The sequence below is a fragment of the Cherax quadricarinatus genome, chromosome 7 (assembly GCF_038502225.1).
Source record: "Cherax quadricarinatus isolate ZL_2023a chromosome 7, ASM3850222v1, whole genome shotgun sequence".
NCBI classification, from domain to species: Eukaryota; Metazoa; Arthropoda; class Malacostraca; order Decapoda; family Parastacidae; genus Cherax; species Cherax quadricarinatus.
The window spans coordinates 58,804,410-58,830,796 of NC_091298.1; the positions used below are offsets into that span (position 1 = coordinate 58,804,410).

At 38.0% G+C, this 26,387-nt stretch overlaps 1 protein-coding gene across 4 annotated transcripts in view; it reads left to right on the forward strand.

Moving 5' to 3' along the window:
* The window catches only part of LOC128687047 (multidrug resistance-associated protein 1-like), a 95,258-nt gene that overhangs the window by 15,402 nt on the left and 53,469 nt on the right, over nt 1–26,387 (forward strand). For 2 of the 4 annotated variants that reach the window (XM_070082528.1, XM_070082526.1), the window contains exons 2-13: nt 4,942–5,144; nt 7,219–7,395; nt 8,510–8,635; nt 9,057–9,194; nt 9,577–9,690; nt 15,713–15,906; nt 16,008–16,187; nt 17,020–17,197; nt 19,132–19,300; nt 21,494–21,645; nt 22,017–22,158; nt 25,687–25,829. In XM_070082528.1, the coding sequence (XP_069938629.1) occupies nt 5,073–5,144; nt 7,219–7,395; nt 8,510–8,635; nt 9,057–9,194; nt 9,577–9,690; nt 15,713–15,906; nt 16,008–16,187; nt 17,020–17,197; nt 19,132–19,300; nt 21,494–21,645; nt 22,017–22,158; nt 25,687–25,829 (1,785 nt within the window). In that variant the 5' untranslated portion in view covers nt 4,942–5,072. Of the gene's footprint in view, nt 1–4,941; nt 5,145–7,218; nt 7,396–8,509; nt 8,636–9,056; nt 9,195–9,576; nt 9,691–15,712; nt 15,907–16,007; nt 16,188–17,019; nt 17,198–19,131; nt 19,301–21,493; nt 21,646–22,016; nt 22,159–25,682; nt 25,830–26,387 lie in introns of all 4 variants that reach the window. The other 2 variants (XM_070082530.1, XM_070082529.1) reach the window with 2 other exon arrangements.

Here is a 26,387-nt window from a genome sequence, read left to right on the forward strand (position 1 = left end):
ATCAGAGTACAAAACAAATTCTGGCCACAAAATAGAGCGAAACACCAACGTCAAAGACCTGGGAGTGATCATGTCGGAGGATCTCACCTTCAAGGACCATAACATTGTATCAATCGCATCTGCTAGAAAAATGACAGGATGGATAATGAGAACCTTCAAAACTAGGGAGGCCAAGCCCATGATGACACTCTTCAGGTCACTTGTTCTATCTAGGCTGGAATATTGCTACACACTAACAGCACCTTTCAAGGCAGGTGAAATTGCCGACCTAGAAAATGTACAGAGAACTTTCACGGCGCGCATAACGGAGATAAAACACCTCAATTATTGGGAGCGCTTGAGGTTCCTAAACCTGTATTCCCTGGAACGCAGGAGGGAGAGATACATGATTATATACACCTGGAAAATCCTAGAGGGACTAGTACCGAACTTGCACACGAAAATCACTCATTACGAAAGCAAAAGACTTGGCAGACGATGCACCATCCCCCCAATGAAAAGCAGGGGTGTCACTAGCACGTTAAGAGACCATACAATAAGTGTCAGGGGCCCGAGACTGTTCAACTGCCTCCCAGCACACACAAGGGGGATTACCAACAGACCCCTGGCAGTCTTCAAGCTGGCACTGGACAAGCACCTAAAGTCAGTTCCGGATCAGCCGGGCTGTGGCTCGTATGTTGGTTTGCGTGCAGCCAGCAGCAACAGCCTGGTTGATCAGGCTCTGATCCACCAGGAGGCCTGGTCTCAGACCGGGCCGCGGGGGCGTTGACCCCCGGAACTCTCTCCAGGTAAACTCCAGGTAATAAACATCAAGGTTTGATGTTTTGTACATTCAGAGATGCTCTTCTACATACCACTGTTGTAATGCATGGTTATTGAGTTACTGTCTCCTTCCTGTCAGCTGGAACCAGTCTGGACATTCTCCTTTGACCTCTCTCATTAACAAGGCATTTTTCACCCACAGAACTGCCACTTATTGGATGTTATGTGTTTTTCACACAATTCTCTGTAAACTCTAGAGACTGTTGTGTGCGAAAATCCCAGGAGATCATCAGTTTCTGAGATACTGAAACCACCCCATCTGGCACCAACAATCATTCCACAGTTAGTCACTTAGATCACACTGCTCATTAATGCATACGTCAAGTCGGCCAATTACGTGGTGGCACCTCGATACTGAAAAGCATGCAGATATGGTCAAGAGGCTCATTTGTTGTTCAGACCAAACATTATGTCCAATGAACTGCAGCTCTGTTGGAAAAACCACTTTTTTCTTAATCCAAGGAGTTGAACCTAATTTCCCTTTTCTTTTTATCAAGCCTGATTACCTCTCATTCCTCCATGCACTGCATAACCCCTATGAGTTTAATGCACTTCCCATGTGTAGTAATAATAATAATAATAATAATAATACAGTGCTTTTGAAATATGGTTAACAGAATGACGTGTATGACATGTTAAGCTTATTTTTGCAAATTTGTGAAGTGACAGTAAATGCACTGATGTCTGAAAAGTAGAGCATTTAAAAGTATTGATTATATGAAGGTACATACGGTAAATGATAATGGTCTAACAGAGCTGCACTCAATTAAAATATTCCAGTGGAGCAGAAATCCTTATCAAATTCGTGAGTTGTTATTGTTTTGCCAGGTGATGAGAGTCTGATTACAGTACATTATATACAGTGCTATGTTAATTTTGTGTTTGTAAATTAACAGGTTGAGCAGCAAGAACCATAACAGCATTTAAACTACAGTACAGTGGTACCTCCAGTTTCAAACAGTTCCCAACTCGAACAGTTATGCAAGTGTATTTTTGTAAGCACTTTTGTAAGTGTATTTTTGGTGGTCTGAAATGGACTAATCTAATTTACATTATTCCTTATGGGAACAAATTCGTTTGGTATTGGCACTCGAATACCAATTACTGGGAGCACTTGAAGTTCCTGAACCTGCACTCCCTGGAATGCAGGCAGGAGAGAAACATAATTATATACACCTGGAAAATCCTATAGGGACTAATACCGAACTTGCACACGAAAATCACTCACAACGAAAGCAAAAGACTCGGCAGACAATGCAACATCCCCCCAATGAAAAGCAGGGTGTCACTAGCACGTTAAGAGATAATACAATAAGTGTCAGGAGCCCGAGACTGTTCAACTGCCTCCCAGCATACATAAGGGGATTACCAATAGACCACTGGCTGTCTTCAAGCAGGCACTGGACAAGCACCTAAAGTCGGTACCTGACCAGCCGAGCTGTGACTCATACGTTGCATTGCGTGCAGCCAGCAGTAACAGCCTGGTTGATCAGGCTCTGATCCACCTTGAGGCCTGGTCACAAACCGGGCTGCAGGGGCGTTGACCCACGGAACTCTCTCCGGGTAAACTCCAGGAACAGCCTTCTGGAACGAATTAAGTTCGTAACTCGAGGTACCACTGTACTTCATTGCGGCATCAGTAACACATCTTTCATAAAAACAACAATGTAATTACTGCACCAGTAATATTAGTGTGTATCTTTGTATGGTATGGTAGAGTTATTATTGAAAGAATTAAGAGTAAGACGGAGAATAGGATAGCAGATGAACAAGGAGGCTTTAGGAAAGGTAGGGGGGGGGTGTGGACCAGGTGTTTACAGTGAAACATATAAGTGAACAGTATTTAGATAAGGCTAAAGAGGTCTTTGTGGCATTTATGGATTTGGAAAAGGCGTATGACAGGGTGGATAGGGGGGCATTGTGGCAGATGTTGCAGGTGTATGGTGTAGGAGGTAGGTTACTGAAAGCAGTGAAGAGTTTTTACGAGGATAGTGAGGCTCAAGTTAGAGTATGTAGGAAAGAGGGAAATTATTTCCCAGTAAAAGTAGGCCTTAGACAAGGATGTGTGATGTCACCGTGGTTGTTTAATATATTTATAGATGGGGTTGTAAGAGAAGTAAATGCGAGGGTCTTGGCAAGAGGCGTGGAGTTAAAAGATAAAGAATCACACATAAAGTGGGAGTTGTCAGAGTTGCTCTTTGCTGATGACACTGTGCTCTTGGGAGATTCTGAAGAGAAGTTGCATAGATTGGTGGATGAATTTGGTAGAGTGTGCAAAAGAAGAAAATTAAAGGTGAATACAGGAAAGAGTAAGGTTATGAGGATAACAAAAAGATTAGGTGATGAAAGATTGGATATCAGATTGGAGGGAGAGAGTATGGAGGAGGTGAATGTATTCAGATATTTGGGAGTGGACGTGTCAGCGGATGGGTCTATGAAAGATGAGGTGAATCATAGAATTGATGAGGGGAAAAGGGTGAGTGGTGCACTTAGGAGTCTGTGGAGACAAAGAACTTTGTCCTTGGAGGCAAAGAGGGGAATGTATGAGAGTATAGTTTTACCAACGCTCTTATATGGGTGTGAAGCATGGGTGATGAATGTTGCAGCGAGGAGAAGGCTGGAGGCAGTGGAGATGTCATGTCTGAGGGCAATGTGTGGTGTGAATATAATGCAGAGAATTCGTAGTTTGGAAGTTAGGAAGAGGTGCGGGATTACCAAAACTGTTGTCCAGAGGGCTGAGGAAGGGTTGTTGAGGTGGTTTGGACATGTAGAGAGAATGGAGCGAAACAGAGTGACTTCAAGAGTGTATCAGTCTGTAGTGAAAGGAAGGCGGGGTAGGGGTCGGCCTAGGAAAGGTTGGAGGGAGGGGGTAAAGGAGGTTTTGTGTGCGAGTTGCTTGGACTTCCAGCAGGCATGCGTGAGCGTGTTTGATAGGAATAAGTAAGTAAGTAAGTTTATTCAGGTATACACAAATACAGTTACATAGAATTATCATACATAGCAGCATGTGTGTAGAGAACCTAGGATAACCCAAAAAAGTCAGACAGAGTGACTTATTTCCATTGGGGTCCTTTTACCTTATTATTATAATATAAAGGTTATAATATTTTCTTATTATTCTACAATGAAGATAACATCTTATTATCATACTAAAAAGACTATCTACTACACCAAGGTCATTAAGACTATCTACAATACAAGGGTCATTACTAGGAATAAGGTAAAAAATTTACACGTATGTTAGCAAAAAAATAGAAAATCATTCCCCTCCCTTTCTGTAGCTACATTCATCAGACACCTTTTGGCACTCTTCTTGAACTGGTTCATGCTATGACTGTCTTTGACATGTGCGGGCAGTCTGTTCCATTCCTTTATTTCTGTACAATAAAAGGTGTTTGAAGCCTGGCCACTGACTGTGGGTACTACAAAGTTGTGCTCTCTCCCCCTAGTACTATGATTGCTTTGGTTCCCAACCTTGACAAAATTGACAGCAAGATATTCTGGACACTGTTTGTGAGCAATTTTATAAACATGATTTAGCTTCAGTTGTTTTACTCTGTCTTCAACATTCAGCATATCCAACTGCTGTAATTCATCCTGGCCTACATGTTCTCTTGGTCCCAGCCCCAGGATGAGTCTTACGATTTTGTTCTGGGTAATTTGCAGTCTATCTTTCAGTTTTTTTGTCAAGGCAGAGTACCAAGAAGAGCAAGCGTAATCCATATGGCATTGTATAAGGGCTAGACATAGGGTCCTGCGAGCCTCAGTAGGTAGGACTGAATGGAGACATATGGTTTTTAATACTTGACGTGCTGTTGGAGTGTGAGCAAAGTAACATTTATGAAGGGGTTCAGGGAAACCGGCAGGCCGGACTTGAGTCCTGGAGATGGGAAGTATAGTGCCTGCACTCTGAAGGAAGGGTGTAAATGTTGCAGTTTAAAAACTGTAGTGTAAAGCACCCTTCTGGCAAGACAGTGATGGAGTGAATGATGGTGAAAGTTTTTCTTTTTCGGGCCACCCTGCCTTGGTGGGAATCGGCCAGTGTGATAATAATAAAAAAAAATCTTTGTACAGTACCAATATCTTAAGAAATATAAAAATTCTTTCTTTCTTCTTCAGTAGCAACATCAGAAGAGCTGAAGTAATCAACTCCTCCAAACAGCATTACAAGTAGTGGCAGTATTAGGAACATCTTGGAATAAGAAAGGCACAGACGAGACGAAGTGACCAGTAACAACTAACTTTTCATTATGACAAATTCCAATGCAGTTGTCAACAGTCATAATGATCTTTTATCTGAATTTTGTGGACACACATTTTGGGTAAGTCATTGTAAAAAATGTTGGGTTGATTTTATGATGACTTAGGTTTACAATGCATCAGAGGCTGCATTGTTTAAATGCAGGGTTTGAGTTTGATGCAGAATGAGGCTTTTTCCCTGTGTTATTAACTAGAATGTCTTGATTTACATCATAAGTGCCTGAAATTTATTTCTGCGTGAAAATATGTAAAACTTACACACTTAACTTTAACAGCACTTTCATATTTGTCATGTCAGCTGTTTAAGTTTGATGAGATACTAAGTAATTACACATACCTGTTCAACTGTTCAACTGCCTCCCAGCATACATAAGGGAGATTACCAAAAGACCCCTGGCTGTCTTCAAGCAGGCACTGGACAAGCACCTAAAGACGGTACCTGGCCAGCTGGGCTGTGGCTTGTATGTTGGATTGTGTGCAGCCAGCAGTAACAGCCTGGTTGATCAGGCCCTGATCCACCATGAGGCCTGGTCACAGACTGGGCTGCGGGGGCATTAACCCTTGGAACTCTCTCCAGGTAAACTCCAGGTATACCTATTTTTAAGATGAGATAAGATTTCGTTCGGATTTTTAACCCCGGAGGGTTAGCCACCCAGGAGGATAACCCAAGAAAATCAGTGCATCATCGAGGACTGTCTAACTTATTTCCATTGGGGTCCTCAATCTTGTCCCCCAGGATGCGACCCACACCAGTTGGCTAACACCCAGGTACCTATTTGTTGTTAGGTGAACAGGACAACAGGTGTAAGGAAACGTGTCGAAATGTTTCCACCCGCCGGGAATCGAACCTGGGCCCTCCGTGTGTGAAGTGGGAGCTTTAGCCACCAGGCCACCTTTCGATAGTTACAGGAACAGATCTGTGCTCATGGTGTCCCGTCTCACAAGGGCATATGAAAACCTCAGTTTTCATATGCCCTAGTTTGTATATAAAACTATAGTTATTCTCTATAAAATGTATTTTTTGTTAATATTTTTGGGTGTCTGGAACGGATTAATTGGATTTACATTATTTCTTATGGAAAATATTGCTTCAGTTTTTGTACAATTTGGGTTTTCGTCAGACTCTTTTGAATGGATTAATGACAAAAACCGAGGTTCCACTGTAATATGATCAGATTATTTTTAACACAATAGCCATCTCCTACCGAAACAGGGTGACCTAAAAAGAAGAAATATAAAGCTCTTCTTTTTACATTTAGTCATACTGGAGAATGGGTTACTAGCCCCTTGCACCCAGTATTTTAGTTGCCTCTTACAACATGCATGGCTTATGGGAGGGAAGATTCTTCTCCCCTTCCCCATGGAGATGGTCATCAATATAATTAAGACTGTCAATACTGTACGTAGTTGTAACACACAATTCATTCCATTCTTTTACCACTATTTGTAAAGAAAATTTCTCCTGTATTTTTTTAGCTCCATTATTCTTAATTTATATCTGCAGTTTCTTATTACTGTATCTGTGTTGTAGTACTGCAAAAGAACTTAATTATTAATTTAAAAATGTAAGATTGTATCATTGATTGTACTACCTCATATTAATAATAAAGTGAAATACTGACTATTGTATTCTACCACTCTTCACCTGTTTAGACTTAAGTAGACTCTAAGTAGTATTTCTTTATGTGTGGACACCACACAGTTGTATTTTCCAGTTTTGGCTTAATATTCATTGTAAACTGCTTTTTCAGCATCTTTCCATTCATATTCTGTATTTGAAAGCTATTTTATAATTAGCCAATGCAATATTATTTCATTTCATTTAACATTGACTATGATATATGAAGCTGTAGTTCATTAATAAATTAAGAGCTCAGTCTGATGGTTTCTCAAAATTGGTACAGTAGTTTGGATGCCCACAATAATTACCATAGAATTTCTAGTTCCAGTTTTTTAAGATGCATTTATGTCTTAAGATCAAATGCTGTAATAGTCTGCAAAGTGTCTTTCAAGAAGATCCCAGAAGAGGATCAAATAGTCTCCTGAGTTTCTGTTTCCGTGTAGGTTATTACTGAGCATTGACCAGTGTTCATTACACTTTAGTTATATAAATTGAAAATAATACATATTTTCCAGAATGCGAGTGCCTCCTGGGAGTCCAGTGACCCTGAGCTGGGTGTATGTATTGAAAAGACATTGTTAATATGGGGACCTTGTTTTATCCTTTGGCTCTGTTCACCTATCTACATCATCACGCAGTCAAAGGAAAATCGAGTTGCTATTCCATGGTCAGGTTTATCATACTTTAAACTGGTGAGTACTTAATTAGTAGAGATTATAATTATAATCTTAATTTTTAAAGCGGTGGACCTGTAAGCCAGTGGAAGGCCTCGGTCTGATAACCAAAAGCTCGAGTGGCTGGTCATCACATGACTAAGACCTGTGCCAGGAAACATTTGTCTTGTTTCCTGATGAATCTTGCCTAACCTAACCTAAGATCTAGACAGTTATTGGTGATACTGGCATACATTTTTTTTTTTAACAAACCGGCCATATCCCACCAAAGCAGGGTGGCCCAAAAAGAAAAACGAAAGTTTTTATTTTTAAATTTAGTGATTTGTACAGGAGAAGGGGTTACTAGCCCCTTGCTCCCGGCGTTTTAGTCGCCTCTTACAACACTCATGGCTTACGGAGGAAGAATTCTGTTCCACTTTCCCATGGAGATAAGAGGAAATAAACAAGAAAAAGAACTAGAAAGACAATAGAAGAAAACCCAGAGGGGTGTGTATAAATAAACATGTACATGTATGTGTAGTGTTACCTAAGTGTAAGTAGAAGTAGCAAGACGTACCTGTAATCTTGCATAACTGGTATACATGTATCTTAATATTTTATTAGCATCAAGTATGCCTAGTTACAATACAGCATCTCCTTGATTGAGATCCATACAGTTAATCATTATTTACCCTTCATTGGAGGTTCCTTGATATTGAAGGGCTCTTGATCCAAGGAATTGGACCTAAAGTCCCCTTCCTTGGGTCATACTGGTTTACCTCCCATTTCGAAGGTATTGTACAACAATTGTAGATGTAGCACTTCCCATTAATAAACAACAATAATATTATTATTGGTAGTAATAACAATGCAGCATGCTTCTCTAATCCCAGCCTGATTTTATTATCCAACTTGTTTCTGTGCTATTTCACCAAGTGGCTCACAAATATAAAATACATATAAGTTGGAAGTGGATCTATAATTTCTTGTATAATCTTTGTCTTAGCTTACTAAGGAATAAATTCATAAATATTAACAGTAGGGAACAAGTTAAGGTGGATAGCCAACTTTTCTTTCTTTCATAAAACTGTAAAATAACTACTATATTGTAACTGTAGTACAAACTTTATTGATGGTTTTAAATTTATTTCAGGTGTTATCAGTATTTGTGACAAGCGCAGCTGTGGCCGAGTTGGTTATTACAGTGCTACAGTCATCTCAAGGACATGCTGTTTCAGCCAATGATTACACAGCTTCTTTTATTCTCATAATTACTTATGCAAGTATATGTTAAGTTCATTGTGTTATTTGCCTGGGAATATTATTGTTATTTTTTTCATAATGGTATTACAGGGTTAGACCAAGATTTCCTACGTTTATTTGTTTAATAGCCTTCTCCAACATCATCTTTATTAAAATTCTATATCTATTTATCTATTATTCTCTTTTTTTTTTCTCTCTCTCTCTCTCTCTCTCTCTCTCTCTCTCTCTCTCTCTCTCTCTCTCTTTTCTTTCTCTCTTACTCTCTCCCCTAGTATTACATATAGTACAAACTTTTAAAGTATTTCACATTTTACATTATTTTCACATTATTTTACAGTAATTTTACATTATTTAAATTAGCACATGGCAGGTTAAACTTATTTTCAATTATGTACCTGTATTGGTTTCCCATAATAACAAAATTTCATACTTTTCAGATATTGCAGTCAGTTTTGTTATTACTAAGTCGTAAATATGGAGATCAAAGCAGTGGACTTCTCTGGGTCTTTTGGCTCCTCCAAGTTTTATGTGGTCTCTCACAACTGAAGTCAACAGTAATTAACGTTATTCATTCTGTAAGTTTAACAACATATACAAAGTATTGTAATTTACTGCCCTATATTTGAAAGTAAAGATTAAAGTATGTAGAACATTCCTTTATTTAAATGCTGCGAATTTGCAGTTATTAAAAGGACATTCCCTTTATTTCAATAATAATACAATATACAATAAATGTACAGTACTGTAATACAGTACCATAATAATTTTTATTCATTTTCTGGTATGTCTCCTGTCTCATGCAAAACAGTTAGATGCATACTAGACTATAGTTGTAATGTACTGTGTATTCTGATATAATGTTATACCATAATGTTTGTTAAACTCTAGAGTGATCATAATACTGCATAGCTTACTTAGTACTATGTGTGATGCTCTATAAGTACCTTTTGTTTACAGGATGGTCTGCTGGGTTCAAAAATAACATTCCTAGCCCAGTACAGTGGTGCTGTTGTATTATTAATTGCAAACAGCTTTGCTGATAATCCTGTTGATGCAGAATGGTTCAGAAAAGTAAGCTAAGTGCTGTTTAGAAGTTACATATTATTGTAAAATACTTTCCATTATATATTCCTAATCACACATTATTGTAAAATACTTTTTATATATTCCTAATCACTGTTATAATACACATATGGTTATACTAATGTAATGAACACTGATCATTGTAGAACATGAATGCACATGGAGTCAAAGAAACACGACGAAATGGGTGCTGTGTATTTTGATTTACTTTAAGACTATCTCAGTCAGAGGCTGAATATCCTGCTTCAATTTTACTCTAATGTTTATACCTGCAGATCCCTAAGTACACATTGTGATGACATCAGTGCACTACTGCAGTCATTAACCCTTTGACTGTTTCAGGCCCCTCTCTGAAACTGTCATTCTATGTCGCTCAATTTTTGAAAAAAAAAAATTATTTTTTCTTATGAAATGATAGAGAATCTTTTCCCGATGGTAATGACACCAAAAGTTCGAAATTTGGTCGAAAACTCGTGGAATTATGCTCCCGCGAAGTTAGCGGTCTCGGCGACATATGCGTATCGGCGATTTCGCCAACTTTGAGCCCTATTTTCAGCCAATTCCATTGTTCCAGTTGACAAAACTCATAGCTATTTCTTTAGAACTCCATTTTATCTATCAGCTGAGTACAAGAAACCTCCCATTTACTAATTTGGACTACCCAATATGGTGGTCAAAAATTGGCAATTTGGCCAATTTCATGCAAAATAAAAAAGATGCCAATTTCAAAATAGGGTCCAGAATAAACAAGGCAGACATTCGTGGCACTAAAATAACATATGCTCTGTTCATTAGTCACATCTCTAGGCCCCTCTTATATTATTATTGCTTTCTATTTTGATTTTTTATTCATACAAAAAAATACAAAATTTACTAATATGCAGACGACTGCATTATTGTAAAAATGGTATAAATAATATCAGTGCACTAGTGAAAGAATATTAGACTCCCCAGTTGACGTGTATTGGACGTGTGGTGTGATTTATTTACTCTTGAACATTGGTAAAAATCGAACATTTCCGCTACTTTGAGCTCAGTTTCAAGGTCGTTTTCATCGTAAAAGTAATGAAAATCATCTCTATTTCTGTAATATGTTTTCCATTTTATCACCTAAGACCATGAAAACGCGAATACAACGATAAATACTATACGAAAATACACCTCAAAGTCGGCGTTTTATTCCAAAAAAACGATCAGAGTTTTTTTTTTCTCATTACGCAATGTGTGCTGCAGGATTTTTTTTATGTGGTGCACACTGACCACACAGACCCATTCTCTCACATGTGGGCCTACCAGCTTTCTCCCACTTGATTTGAAGCCGCTAGAATTATTGAGTATATATACGTCAGAAACATTGGCTCGTAAGACGTATTTATACGTCGAAAACAGTCAAAGGGTTAAACACTACCTAACTCCTATTATTCTTACAGAAACATGGCTAAAACACAAGTATTTATTCAACATGTACTACAGAATTTAGGAAATACATATTTACACATTTTGCAATCAGAATCTTAGATCTATCACAAGTAGAGCAATCTGCTGATAACCTCATATCAACAAATCAAGCTTTCTTGACTACCTTAGACTTAATATATAAAAATATACTAAACAGTTTGGAGGGATATGTTGTGTATCTCTATACGTATATGCTTCTAAACTGTTGTATTCTGAGCACCTCTGCAAAAGCAGTGATAATGTGTGAGTGTGGTGAAAGTGTTGAATGATGATGAAAGTATTTTCTTTTTGGGGATTTTCTTTCTTTTTTTTGGGTCACCCTGCCTCGGTGGGAGACGACCGACTTGTTGAAAAAAAAAAAAAATACTAAACAAACATCATTTAATAATACTGTAGCTAGAGACTTCAACATCAACCTCCTCCAGTTTGAAAACACACAAGTTGCTAGTTTCTTAAACATGTACAGTTGTTTGAGTCCATCAGTAACTAAACCTATGAATATTTTTTTTTTTTTTTTAACAAGTCGGCCGTCTCCCACCGAGGCAGGGTGACCCAAAAAGAAAGAAAATCCCCAAAAAGAAAATACTTTCATCATTCAACAATTTCACCTCAATCACACATAATTACTGTTTTTGCAGAGGTGCTCAGAATACAACAGTTTAGAAGTATATACATAATGAGATTAGTCACGAGGGAGCATTCACCCAATTCAACTTCAATAACAAAAACATAAAGTGGGACCAAGTAAACCAAGTCCTAACTAATATAAGCTGGGAAGATAGACTAAGCAACACAGACCCCAACTTATGCCTAGAACAGATTAACTCGGTGGCACTCGATGTATGCACAAGGCTTATTCCTCTAAGAAAAAGGAGGAGTAGATGTAAAATAGAAAGAGGCAGGCGCTCCCTTTACAGGCGACGGAAAAGAATAACAGAGCGGCTAAAAGAGGCCAGTATATCTGAAATGCGTAGGGAGTCACTGGTCAGAGAAATAGCAAGCATCGAACTTAAGCTAAAGGAATCTTATAGGAGTCAGGAATCGTGGGAAGAACTAAAAGCCATAAATGAAATCGAAAGAAAACCAAAGTATTTCTTTTCCTATGCCAAATCAAAGTCGAGAACAACGTCCAGTATTGGGCCCCTACTTAAACAAAATGGGTCCTACACAGATGAGAGCAAGGAAATGAGTGAGCTACTCAAGTCCCAATATGACTCAGTTTTTAGCAAGCCGCTAACCAGACTGAGAGTCGAAGATCAAAATGAATTTTTTATGAGAGAGCCACAGAATTTGGTTAACACAAGCCTATCTGATGTTATCCTGACGCCAAATGACTTCGAACAGGCGATAAATGACATGCCAATGCACTCTGCCCCAGGGCCAGACTCATGGAACTCCGTGTTCATTAAGAACTGCAAGAAGCCCATATCACGAGCTTTTACCATCCTATGGAGAGGGAGCATGGACACAGGGGTCGTCCCACAGTTACTAAAAACAACAGACATAGCCCCACTCCACAAAGGGGGCAGTAAAGCAATAGCAAAAAACTACAGACCGATAGCACTAACATCTCATATCATAAAAATCTTTGAAAGGGTCCTAAGAAGCAAGATCGCCACCCATCTAGAAACCCATCAATTACACAACCCAGGGCAACATGGGTTTAGAACAGGTCGCTCCTGTCTGTCTCAACTATTGGATCACTACGACAAGGTCCTAAATGCACTAGAAGACAAAAAGAATGCAGATGTAATATATACAGACTTTGCAAAAGCCTTCGACAAGTGTGACCATGGCGTAATAGCGCACAAAATGTGTGCTAAAGGAATAACAGGAAAAGTTGGTCGATGGATCTATAATTTCCTCACAAACAGAACACAAAGAGTAGTAGTCAACAGAGTAAAGTCCGAGGCAGCTATGGTGAAAAGCTCTGTTCCACAAGGCACAGTACTCGCTCCCATCTTGTTCCTCATCCTCATATCTGACATAGACAAGGATGTCAGCCACAGTACCATGTCTTCCTTTGCAGATGACACCCGAATCTGCATGACAGTGTCTTCCATTGCAGACACTGCAAGGCTCCAGGCGGACATCAACCAAATCTTTCAGTGGGCTGCAGAAAACAATATGAAGTTCAACGATGAGAAATTTCAATTACTCAGATATGGTAAACACGAGGAAATTAAAACTTCATCAGAGTACAAAACAAATTCTGGCCACAAAATAGAGCGAAACACCAACGTCAAAGACCTGGGAGTGATCATGTCGGAGGATCTCGCCTTCAAGGACCATAACATTGTATCAATCGCATCTACTAGAAAAATGACAGGATGGATAATGAGAACCTTCAAAACTAGGGATGCCAAGCCCATAATGACACTCTTCAGGTCACTTGTTCTATCTAGGCTGGAATATTGCTGCACACTAATAGCACCTTTCAAGGCAGGTGAAATTGCTAACCTAGAAAATGTACAGAGAACCTTCACGGCGAGCATAACGGAGATAAAACACCTCAATTACTGGGAGCGCTTGAGGTTCCTGAAGGTTCCTGAACCTGTATTCCCTGGATTGCAGGCAGGAGAGATACGTGATTTTATACACCTGGAAAATCCTAGAGGGACTAGTACCGAACTTGCACACGAAAATCACTCACTACGAAAGCAAAAGATTTGGCAGACGATCCAGCATCCCCCCAATGAAAAGCAGGGGTGTCACTAGCACGTTAAGAGACCATACAATAAGTGTCAGGGGCCCGAGACTGTTCAGCTGCCTCCCAGCATACATAATAGGGATTACCAATAGACCCCTGGCAGTCTTCAAGCTGGCACTGGACAAGCACCTAAAGTCGGTACCTGACCAGCTGGGCTGTGGCTCGTACGTTGGTTTGTGTGCAGCCAGCAGTAACAGCCTGGTTGATCAGGCTCTGATCCACCAGGAGGCCTGGTCACAGACCGGGCCGTGGGGGCGTTGACCCCCGGAGCTCTCTCCAGGTAAACTCCAGGTATTTAAAGATACACAACATAACCCTCCAAACTGCCAATATCCCAAACCCCTCCTTTAAACTGCAGGCATTGTACTTCCCATTTCCAGGACTCTAGTCCAGCTATATAAAATAACTGGTTTCCCTGAATCCTTTCACTAAATATTACCCTGCTCACACTCCAACAGCTCATCAGGTCCCAAATATCATTCATCTCCATCTCCATTCACTCAGTACATAATATCTGGACAAACATACAGTATATCAACTCGTAAAAAAAAAAAGTATTATTATCAATAAAACAACAGATCATTATCCCACCTTTCTAATTGCCAACATCTGGAAATTATTGTTAGTAGTCAACAAAATCACATTCACATTCATTGATGAGGCATCATTTAATATCTTTATTGTAGCAGTCAACAAGATTGAGTGACAGGGAGTCTTACAGTGATCAAGATGTTAATGTTCAGATATTACAGTCTGGAGTTTTGAGACTCTCTGACCACTGGATCAAACCCCACCCGTGGTATGGTTTAATTTAAAAAAATATTAAAATCCTCAAACAGTTTATAACTACGGCACCAAGTAGCCTATAGCTAATTAACAGCATCATCAGATCCATTAACAAAGAGCATGGCTATGAAAGCACTATAGATTAAGTTTAATATCCAAAGAAGTAACAATGATATTTGACTCAGACAGAACTAATTAAGAGATGTGAAGAACTCTACTCTGCTAACAGATTTAATGAAACATGAGTTTTAAAAATAAACTGGGAAGCAATTGTATACAACACTGGGGGGGAAGGGGTGCCCTAGTATCGGTATTGGTGGGTATTGGCTACTTTTATGGTATCAGAATTGGCATAAGAGTATCACTATTGGTGGGCATCAGTCTATTTTGATGGTAATGGTATCAGCCTAAAATTGAGTATAGTATTGGTATTGGCATTGGCAACAATTACGAATTCAAGCAAAGTGACTGAAACAAAAGAAAAAGATACTAAATGAATCTAATGTAACTCCCATCCCAATCACAACAACAATAAGTAAACTAAATATTATAATTTCTTGACTATAGGATCAAATCTGTCCACAAAAATCCCAAGCCCATTTGGGATTTTCTTAGATATTATTACTTGAGCCTTCTATGTCTGTCACTAACTACCTCAGAGGTAATCTTAATAATAAAAATCTCTTAAACTATGGTGGGAAATAAAGCTACTGTATCTTCATTCATGTACATGTATAAGGAAACTGCACATGTGCTATCACCAACTTTTTGGGGCTCCAGATCTGTCTTATCAGACTTGAGTCCTGCATGTGGAAGTGCAGAGTCTTCACTTTGAAGGAGAGATGTGAGGATGTTGCAATGTGGAGGGTCACTTAAATTGTAATGTCTGCACATTTCTGGCAAGATAACTGTTGAATAAATGGCCTTTTTGGGGGGAGGGGAAGGTACAAGATAGAGGGAGATGACCAACCCAGGTGGGAGATGGCCAAGGTGTTAAAACATAATCCTGCTATATACTTAAAATGTAACAAGATAATTGAAAGTCTCTTTCTGCAGAGGAAAGTTTATCCAGAGCAGTACTCATCATACTTAAACAAGATAACCTTTCACTGGACCAGTGGCCTTCTGAGGTTAGGTTGGAAACGATCCCTGACCTTTGATGACCTTTGGGAAATCCCTCCTCATTGTGCTACTAAAACTCTTGATGCTTTATGGAGAGCTGCATGGAGAAAGGAGATGTTGGTAGTCAGGTAAAACATCCATTTTATTAAAGTAAGTGAATGAACAAAAAATATAGGATATTAAGGCAATAATATGAAAAATTAATTCCTCATAATTTTTACCTGTGTAGACAGAAGACATCTAAATCCAAAGAATCTCTAGCTGATACTGAAGACAAGAAGCCACCATCTCTGCCAAAAGTGTCTGTCGTTTGGGTCATTCTACGCACCATCTCCTGGCCATATGTTTTTTACACTCTTATTCACGTTATCACGGAATTAGTTTTATTTTTTAGTCCACGAATTTTAAGGTAAGTTAATTCTTAGTACTGTACTGGGTATTTATTATAAAACAATAAAAATTGCATATTATATTAATTTATAAATATTTTTAAGATATATACAAGATTTTATTTCAACGGAATAATATTTTAAAAGGCTAATTACAAGTACATTATCCCACAACCTTTTGTATGTCAGTTTTTTCATGAAAATAAGGATTCAAGGAAACCAGTTAGCTAGACTTGAATCCTGGAGGTGGGAAATACAGTGCCTGCACTCTAAAGGAGGGGCTGGGATATCTGCTGTTTGGAGTGACATCTGAACTGTCAGATATATCAAAGTATTTTATCCACAGTGGTATATTACAAATCATTCTGGAAAAATACCTTGACTTTGCTCACTGTAAATAAAGCTAATATTTGCATTAATAATTAATTGCAGTTGTGATCAGGTGTAGACGTGTGAATGGTTCATTACCTTTGTAACTCATTCAGCTATCAAAACTTTGTACCCCAGTCCCTGGACCATTATGTATCTTTGTGATCTCTACCACCCACAGGATGGGTATGGGGTGCATAATAAAGATATTAAACTAACTAAACTCTGTGCACCTCTGGCAAGACAGGGATAGTGTGAATGATGGTGAAAATGTCTTCTTTTCTTTTTGGGTTACTATGCCTTGGTGGGAGACAGCCAGCGTATTGGAAAAAAAAGATAAAAAGTTACAGTATAAATAAATAATCCTAACTTTATACCCTATTAGACATAGCATAAATGTTGTAGATCATGAAGGGCAAGGACTGCTCTTAATTCTTGCTTTATTATTGGATCTTTTAATTTTCTATATATTCTTTTCTACAGCTTGTTGATCAGCTTCACAACCAATGAAAATGAGCCAGAGTGGCATGGATACTTTTATGCAGTCTTGTTGCTTATCATCAGTATTCTTGTAGCTGCTCTTAGAGCTATCTTTTTTAATAATATCTGGATAATCCATGTGAAAATAAGATCATCTTTAATGGCTGCTGTTTACCGCAAGGTAGGATGTTACTGTGTGCAATTTATTGGTATTAAATAATTTTAGTCTTTGTATAAGTCTATCCAAAATGCTGTACACTGAACTACTGTATTTGCTTTTCATTTAAAATATTACAGCTGTATTACTGTATAATAAATAGTTTTTGATATATTTGAAAATAAGATCATCTTTATTAGCTACTATTGACCACAAAGTAGGATGTTACTGTATGTAGTTTATTGGTATTCAATAATTTTAGCTTTTATATAAGCCCATCTAATATGCTCTACATAACTATTGTATTTGCTTTTCATATAAATAAAAATACAGTGGACCCCCGGTTCACGATATTAATCCGTTCCTGAGAGCTCATCGTAAACCAAAATTATCGGAAAGTGAATCAATATTCCCCATAAGAAATAATAGAAATCAAATTAATCCGTGCAAAACACCCAAAAGTATGAAAAAAAACTTTTACCACATGATATATTAAGTTTAATGCAATATAATAATTACAATAACAATAATAACAATAGAATAATCACAATAGAATAATTGACACTTACCTTTAATGAAGATCTGGTGATGATTGATGGGATGGGAGGAGGGGAGAGTGTCGAAGTTTTTAATATTTAGAAGGGGAATCCCCCTCCATTAGGACTTGAGGTAGTTACTTCCCTTCTTCTTTTAATGCCACTAGGACCAGCTTGAGAGTCACTGGACTTCTGTCGCACAACATATCTGTCCATAGAGGCCTGTACCTTTCGTTCCTTTGTGACTTTCCTAAAGTGGTTCACAACATTGTCAATGTACAGGTTGCCAACACGGCTTGCAGTAGCTGTGTCAGGGTGATTTTCATCAAAAAAGGTTTGCACTTCAAGCCACTTTGCACACATTTCCTTAATTTCAATAGTCATTAGCACCCTTGGTCTCGATGGGTTGGCACTAGAAGCTTTCTTGGGGCTCATGGTGACTTATTTTGCAGAAACAAGCACCAAAAACAGTGATAATATGGAGAATATGGGATGTACCGAATATATCCTTAGATGCGCGCACACTGGCTGGCTTGTAAACACTGGACATGTCTCGTACGAATCGTATCGCATACCGGGTTTTGTAACGGGAACCGAGGCAAATTTTTTGCGATATAATGCTTCGGATACCGGATTTATCGGATACCGATGGCTTCGCGAACCGGGGGTCTACTGTATTATGGCTGTATTACTGGTACTGTATACTGTAAATATTGTAAAGTTGTTTTTGATGTATGTCTTTTTCATTTAAATACTATTTTACAATACATTACACAGTACCAGTAATATACTCATAATATTTTATTTTAAATGAAAAGCAAATACAGTCATATGCCACCCTTCTTCATTAATTGGTTCCAAGAGCTGTGCTGTAACCCAGTTTTTGACATAAACCAGACATAATGCCTTAAAAATGTCTTAAAATTACTACAAACCTTAAAATTAGCATAACTCGTGAAAGAATATAACTAGTATTGCTAAACCTTAAAGAACACTAAAAAGACATTTTAGTCATATTTTTTAAAGAAAAATGAACACAATTAAAAAAAATTGTGATGTGGGTGACGTTACTAAGTGACATAAAATCAGATGTAATGACATTTGCTGAACTGAAATTTACTCTAGAAGAGTGGCATAAAGGCGAATTTGACATAAGCTGAAATGACGTAAAGCGGGGTATGGCTGTACAGTTGGTTTTTAAAATATTACTCTTTTGAAGGAGACTGCTTATAGTTTGTGCTGATGCAATTTTATTTTTTCTGCCTAGTCTAGTTTTCACTGTCAGTGGAGGAATACCTACTATACTGTACTTCCTGTGAAAGGAAACACATTTTTTGACATTAAAATGCTTAGTGGATATGTTTCTGCATGAAAGGTATACTGTAGATAGACAATGTAAATTGATTATTTCTCTGTTGACAGGCATTAACGCTATCAGTCGCTGCAAGAAGAGAGTCAACTTTGGGCGAAATTGTCAACCTGATGGCTGTAGACTCTCAAAGATTAAGTGATTTTCCCATATTTTTCTGCATCGTTTGGTCAGGACCTTTGGTTATTCTAATTGCTCTATATGAGCTATGGAAGATACTCGGTAAGATAAATTTGTGTAAATATGTTGTATACATTATTAAAAGGTTTAGAATTAACATGTACATACGTATATTGAAAACTGAACTTAAAACTTATTATTAAATATGAAACTCTATCACCATTTCCTCTTAATTTTGTGGGCCACTTATTTTGCTTTGAAATATCCCATATATGTATACAGAACCTAATAATTTTGTTCTTACCTTCCTGTATTAGCAGCTCTTGGAGGATTTTTTATTTTATTGTGATTGTTAAATTCTGGCATTGTTAGTGAAGACCTTTAAGAATTTGTCTCCTTTTCATTTGCTTCTACTAAGCTTTGTGTCAAATTAATGTCTCATTTTCTGACATCATTCATATTCAGACTGAGATTATTTATTTCAGCATGATACAGGGTTCGTACAGAGATGGGTGACATTTAAGTATGCATACAGAAAGCCCCTTAATATGCAGAGCATTTCAGGCAAACTTAAGCCTATCTTAAGACTAATGAGACAATAACTAATTGATTTCTTATATATACATACAGTCTCTTAAGTGGTTATGAACAATAAGTTTAGGAATTACAAGGAACACAGGAGAACCGTTTAGCATATTAATACATTCTGTATAACAATATGATCTACAAACAAGCTATACCTGGGCAGCTGATAATCATTTATATCAGCATCAGTTGTTAACAACTGCTTGCATTGTTTCTTCATCAGTAACTTGTAGATAATTCAGTCTGATATTCTCTTCAGCAGAGGGACTCTTGTTTGAGGTCAAAATATACAAAACCCTTTCTATTCTGTGTTATATTTTGTGTTCTTGTGAGATTTACTTTTTTATTGATCAGTGTTTGACATTTGTATCAAAACACAGTAGTGTATGGAATAGGTAGCAAGTTACTAAATGCATATATGTGAATGGTATTTAGATAAAGGTAGGGAAGTTTTCATTGCATTTATGGATTTGGAAAAGGCATATGATAGTGGATAGGGGAGCAATGTGGCAGATGTTGCAGGTATATAGAATAGGTAGTAAGTTACTAAATGCTGTAAAGAGTTTTTATGAGGATAGTGAGGCTCAGGTTAGGGTGTGTAGAAGAGAGGGAGACTACTTCTCGGTAAAAGTAGGTCTTACCTGGAGTTTACCTGGAGAGGGTTTAGGGGATCAACGTCCCCATGGCCCGGTCTGAGACCAGGCCTCATAGTGGATCAGGGTCTGATCAACCAGGCTGTTACTGCTGGCCGTGTGCAAGCTGACGTATGAACCACAGCGCGGTTGGTCAGGTACTGACTTTAGGTGCCTGTCCAGTGCCTTCTTGAAGACAGCCAGAGGTCTATTGGTAATCCCCCTTATGTATGCTGGGAGGCAATTGAACAGTCTTGGGCTCCAGACACTTATTGTGTTGTCTCTCAGTGTACTCGTGGCACCCCTGCTTTTCAATGGGGAAATGTTGCATCTCCTACCGAGTCTTTTGCTTTCATATGGAGTGATTTTCGTGTGCAAGTTGGTACCAATCCCTCCAGGACCTTCCAAGTGTATATTATCATGTATCTCTCTCGCCTGAGTTCTAGAGAATACAGATCAAGAACCTTCAACCGTTCTCAGTAGTTTAAGTGCCCTATCGCACTTACGTGTGCTGTGAAAGTTCTTTGTACACTCTCCAGGTCTGCAATGTCGCCACCGTTGAAGGTCTTAGACAGGGATGTGTAATGTCACCATGGTTGTTTAATATATTTATAGATGGGGTTGTAAAAGAAGTAACATGCGTAAGCATGTTAGATAGGAGTTAATGGAGATGAATGGTTTTTGGGACCTGACGAGCTGTTGGAGTGTGAGCTAGGTAATATTTTGTAAAGTGATTCAGGGAAACCAATTAGCTGGACTTGAGTCCTGGAAATGGGAAGTACAATGCCTATACTTTAAAGGAGGGGTTTAGGACATTGGCAGTTTGGAGAGACATCTAAACTGTCGTATCTGAGCATCTCTGCAAAGAAGTGATTATGTATGAGTGATGGTAAAAATGTTGAATGATGATGAAAGTTTTTATTTCTTTTTGCGTCACCCTGCCTTGGTGGGAGACAGTTGACATGTTGAAAAAAAAATTAATAATGTATGTTTCGTAATAGTTTTATTAATAGTAATTAATAATGTATGTTTCTTAAGGACGTTATTAATAGTAATTAACAATATATGTTTCTTAAAGGACCATCAGTGCTTTCTGGCCTCGCTGTCTTGATACTCCTGACCCCCATCAATGGTGTCATTGCCAACAAGTTAAAGGTTCTTCAGAGCTCTCAGATGAATTTCAAGGATAAAAGAATAAAGTTGCTAAATGAAATCATTAGTGGAATAAAAGTAAATTATTTGTCTCTTGTTTTGGTACATATTCTCTGTTTCATAATGAAAATAATTGTTTGTGGTTTTTTATAAATTTACAATGATTCTTTTTCAAAAGGATGTCATTATACAGTGGAACCTCAAATATCGAACTTTCTTCAGTCCAGAAGGCTGTTTGAGTGCCTTTACCGAATGAATTTATTCCCATCAGGAATAATGTAAATTAGATTAATCCATTTCAGACCCTCAAAAATACACTCATAAAAGCACTTACAAAAATACACTTACAAAATTGGTTGTGTTGGGAGCAGTTCGATTTTTGAGGTTCCACTGTACTCTTATTTTAAGAAAGTAAAGCAATGAAGCTCCTAATTTTGTATATCATGCAGGTATTGAAATTGTATGCCTGGGAGAGCTCTTTCAACAGTGAAGTAGAATCTGTGAGGGAGGATGAGATTAATGTTCTCAGAAAGTCTGCATACATCCAGTCCTTTCTTATTTTCCTGTGGCTTACCACTCCATACATGGCAAGTAGATTATGTTGATTTATTATTTTTTTCAATGAGCTGGCCATCTCCCACCAAGGCAGGATGGCCTAAAATGAAAAACAAAAGGTTTTCTTTTTACATGTGGTAATTTATACAGAAGGGGTTACTAGCCCCTTGCTCCATGCATTGTAGTTGCCTCTTATGACACACATGGCTTATGGAGTTATATATTGTATAAGATGCATGCTACTGTGGTATATTTGATGGGAATACATGATGCCTGGTGGCTAAAGCTCCCGCTTCACACACGGAGGGCCCGGGTTCGTTTCCCGGCGGGTGGAAACATTTCGACGCATTTCCTTACGTCTGTTGTCCTGTTCACCTAGCAGCAAATAGGTACCTGGGTGTTAGTCGACTGGTGTGGGTTGCATCCTGGGGGACAAGATTAAGGACCTCAATGGAAATAAGTTAGACAGTCCTCGATGATGCACTGACTTTCTTGGGTTATCCTGGGTAGCTAACCCTCTGGGGTTAAAAATCCAAAGGAAATCTTATATTATCTTAACTGTAACTACATCTGGAATTATAATACAAGAGAAAGACATGTGATCTTACTTAATCTTCATATATTCTTATCACATTAACCTTGAGCTTATATATTTTAGGTACAAATTCATAAGGGACTTTTTCTATTTGCCCATTTTCAGTAATTTAATTCAGTCTCTTGGGATGAAAAGACACAAAAAGTAAGCTTTTATTATAACAGTGTTTTGTTTCAAGGGTAAACTCTATCAAGTTATGCAGAAGGTATGTAAACTACTTACATAAGTCCATTCAGTCATGTAAAGTGAGGACCTGAGTTATGTGACTTCTGTTGCTGCATGGGTGAGGTCACATGCTAAAAGGTAATGTAGAAAAATTTGGGCAGATGATTTTGCCAGCCATATGAGAAGTCAATAAGTTTAAGGATAATGATAACTTTTCCCCTCATAATTTATATAAAGTTGGAAGACTGAACCGAGATGAATCTCACTAGCAGATCAGTTCAGTGGGGAATTTTATTTAATTTATGTTTAGCAAAAGATTTGGTAATAGGTAATACAATCTATTTGAAAAGAGAAAGATAAGTACAGTGGTACCCTGAGTTTTGTACAGCTCCCAACTTGAACAATTATGTAAGTGTATTATTGTAAGTGCTTTTGTAAGTGTATTAATTCGGTAACGGCACCTGAACGGTCTTCTGGAATGAATTCTAGCCGAAACTCGGGGTACCACTGTATATGAACTACAGATAAATGAGCAACAAGAACAGTTTTCTGAACTCCTGATGGATAAAAAGCTGAAAGGTAGGCTGCAGGAAGAGCAGTGACTGATATGTCAATTCTAATGGTAGCTAGAGGTAGAGTACAAAGGAAATGTCTGTGCGTAAGAAGGAAGTGAAATTGAATTACCTTCACTAACTGTCCATTGTTGAGTTATGTACAACTGTGAAGTGTAAAGAAAATATCTCTGAATTCAGCAAAACCAGTTAGCTGGATTTGAGCTCTTGTTGAAGGAAATACAGAACCTGCACTCTGAAGAATAGATGGGGATGTTATGGCCCTGTGGATCATTTAAAATGTGAAATTCATGTGCATCTTGAAATAGCTAGGGAATAAGTAATGGTTTAGATGTTTTCCTTCTTTCAGTTACCTAGATGTTTTTGGAAGTATTTGTAACTGTGAGTATGTTTGAGTTGAGTCACTATTGAATTTGTGTGGCCTTGAGAAATTGGCCTAGTTATACTGAATAAATTTCTAACCTAGAAAATAGCTTGCTTGCAGTCCTGTGATATTGATATGCTTTGATCTATTTCTTTCCATTTGTGCAATATTTTATATTTATGATAAATACTACTAGCAATTAACACACATTCTGAATGTGAAACTACTGTACTGTGAAGGAAATATTGTCTTTGTTGTGAGTGTGAGAGAAAAGGGAAGAAAATCAAAAGTCATATAAGAGAAGTGAGCTCAGGAGATAGCCAGTGTGAAGTCAAGTCACATGTGTTCTGAGTTGAGTTCAAGCTTTTTCTTGAAATGCTTGACTTTCCTAGTACACTGTCAGTGCTTCAATCTTCAGGACACACTTGACTCAGCCACTTGTTTCTTAACCTCTCTTTACCTAACTTCTGTTTTTTCTTTCATTTTCTCTCTTACTCACAGCTTAATAATGGACTAGAACTGACCAGAAAAAATAAAATCTAAGTTTAATTTCCATTTTGTGAGTATTGTCTCTTATTCTTTGATTAATACAACATACTAGTTGATATTTTTTATTTTTATTTTTTAAACAAGTCGGCCATCTCCCACCAAGGCAGGGTGACCCAAAAAAGAAAGAAAATCCCCAAAAAGAAAATACTTTCATCATCATTCAACACTTTCACTTCACTCACACATAATCACTGTTTTTGCAGAGGTGCTCAGAACACAACAGTTTAGAAGCATATACATACAAAGATACACAACATATCCCTCCAAACTGCTAATATCCCAAACCCCTCCTTTAGAGTGCAGGCATTGTACTTCCCATTTCCAGGACTCGAGTCCGGCTATATAAAAATAACCGGTTTTCCTGAATCCCTTCACTAAATATTACCATGCTCACACTCCAACAGATCGTCAGGTCCCAAATACCATTTGTCTCCATTCACTCTTATCAAACACACTCATGCACGCCTGCTGCTTTAGTAAAAAAATTTTAATATTGCATCCTGTTTCCACCACTTCTTCAGTATATGTAAGTGTGTTCTTGCAGACTATACATTATTATTCCTAGTGGTAGCTAAAAGCTGCCTAAACTCTAATTATTTGTAACATGAGGAGTGCATTGCCAAGGAATCATTGGACATGACAGCTAAGCAGAGAAAAATAATCTTTCACAAATTTAAGAGGTGCTTATTAAATAAAAAAGTATATCACTACTCCTATTATATTTTTAAATTCTTGTAAGAATGCAAACAAATGAAACTTTATTTCTTTCTGCAGTTTATAAAATGTAGTTTACATGTAATAAAATATTGTTAAGCACAAAACAAAGCCGTATGCAGTGCATTTTGAGTAGGTACATTACTGTACCATTATCTACCCTGTAAATAAAAACTCGTGTTAATTTACATATACATGTTAGCCAAGGATTCGAACTCATGTTGTACTGGTCTGCCTCATGGTAAGCGAGAACCACATGGCACTTTAAATCACAGGACCACCCAACCCTACAAGAATGGCGCAGCCAGCAGAGCTAGCTGTGGGCCGCCATCCGAGGGCATACAGAGGTGTGGGAGCTTCTAAGCTAATTTCATTCTCATCCCTGTTTTGTGTACTAGCCTCACCATGAGGCAGGCCAGTACAACATGGGTTCAAATCCTTGGCTAGCGCAGTGTTGTTATTGATCAATACCACTCGTCCGTGGTTACAATAACATGTACATGTATAGAGTATTTAAAAAGTGACCCAATGTGATATTTATACATTATAAAAAAATCCTACCATTTTTCTGTACATAATTCAGTGGATTTTCTCTCTTCAGGTAGCACTATTCTCATTTGCCACATTTTTGCTGGTGTCAGAGGAAAACATACTGGACGTTAATACAGCATTTGTCTCAATTGCACTCTTCAATCTTATGCGATTCCCAATTAATCAGATACCACAAGTCATTGCTACAGGCATTCAGGTAAGCAGGCAAGTTCATGTGCTATTTGTGTGTGAGCAAGATAACATTTATGAATGGATTTAGGGAAAATGGTTAGCTAGGCACTTGAGTTCTGGAGGTAGTAAGGGCAGTGCCTGCACTCTGAAGAAAGGATGAGAATGTTACAGTCAGTAGGTAATCTGAATTGTTGTGGATGAGTGGAACAAACTCCGAAGTACGTACAGTTATAGAGGCTAAAACGTTGTGTAGTTTTAAAAATAGGTTAGATAAATACATGAGTGGGTGAGGGTGGGTGTGAGTTGGACCTGACTAGCTTGTGCTACTAGGTCAGATGCCATGCTCCTTCCTTAAGTGAATATGACCTGATTTGACTAGGTTAGGGCATTGGCTTAAGCCGGTAGGAGACTTGGACCTGCCTCACATGGGCCAGTAGGCCTGCTGCAGTGTTCCTTTTTTCTTATGTTCTTACATAAATTAACATTATAATTATAAAAATTTTATGGTTCAAATTAGGTTTTGTACAGGGCTTATCAGCAACAAACAAACAAACAAAGTTTATTTCTTTGCAAGGTTACATTG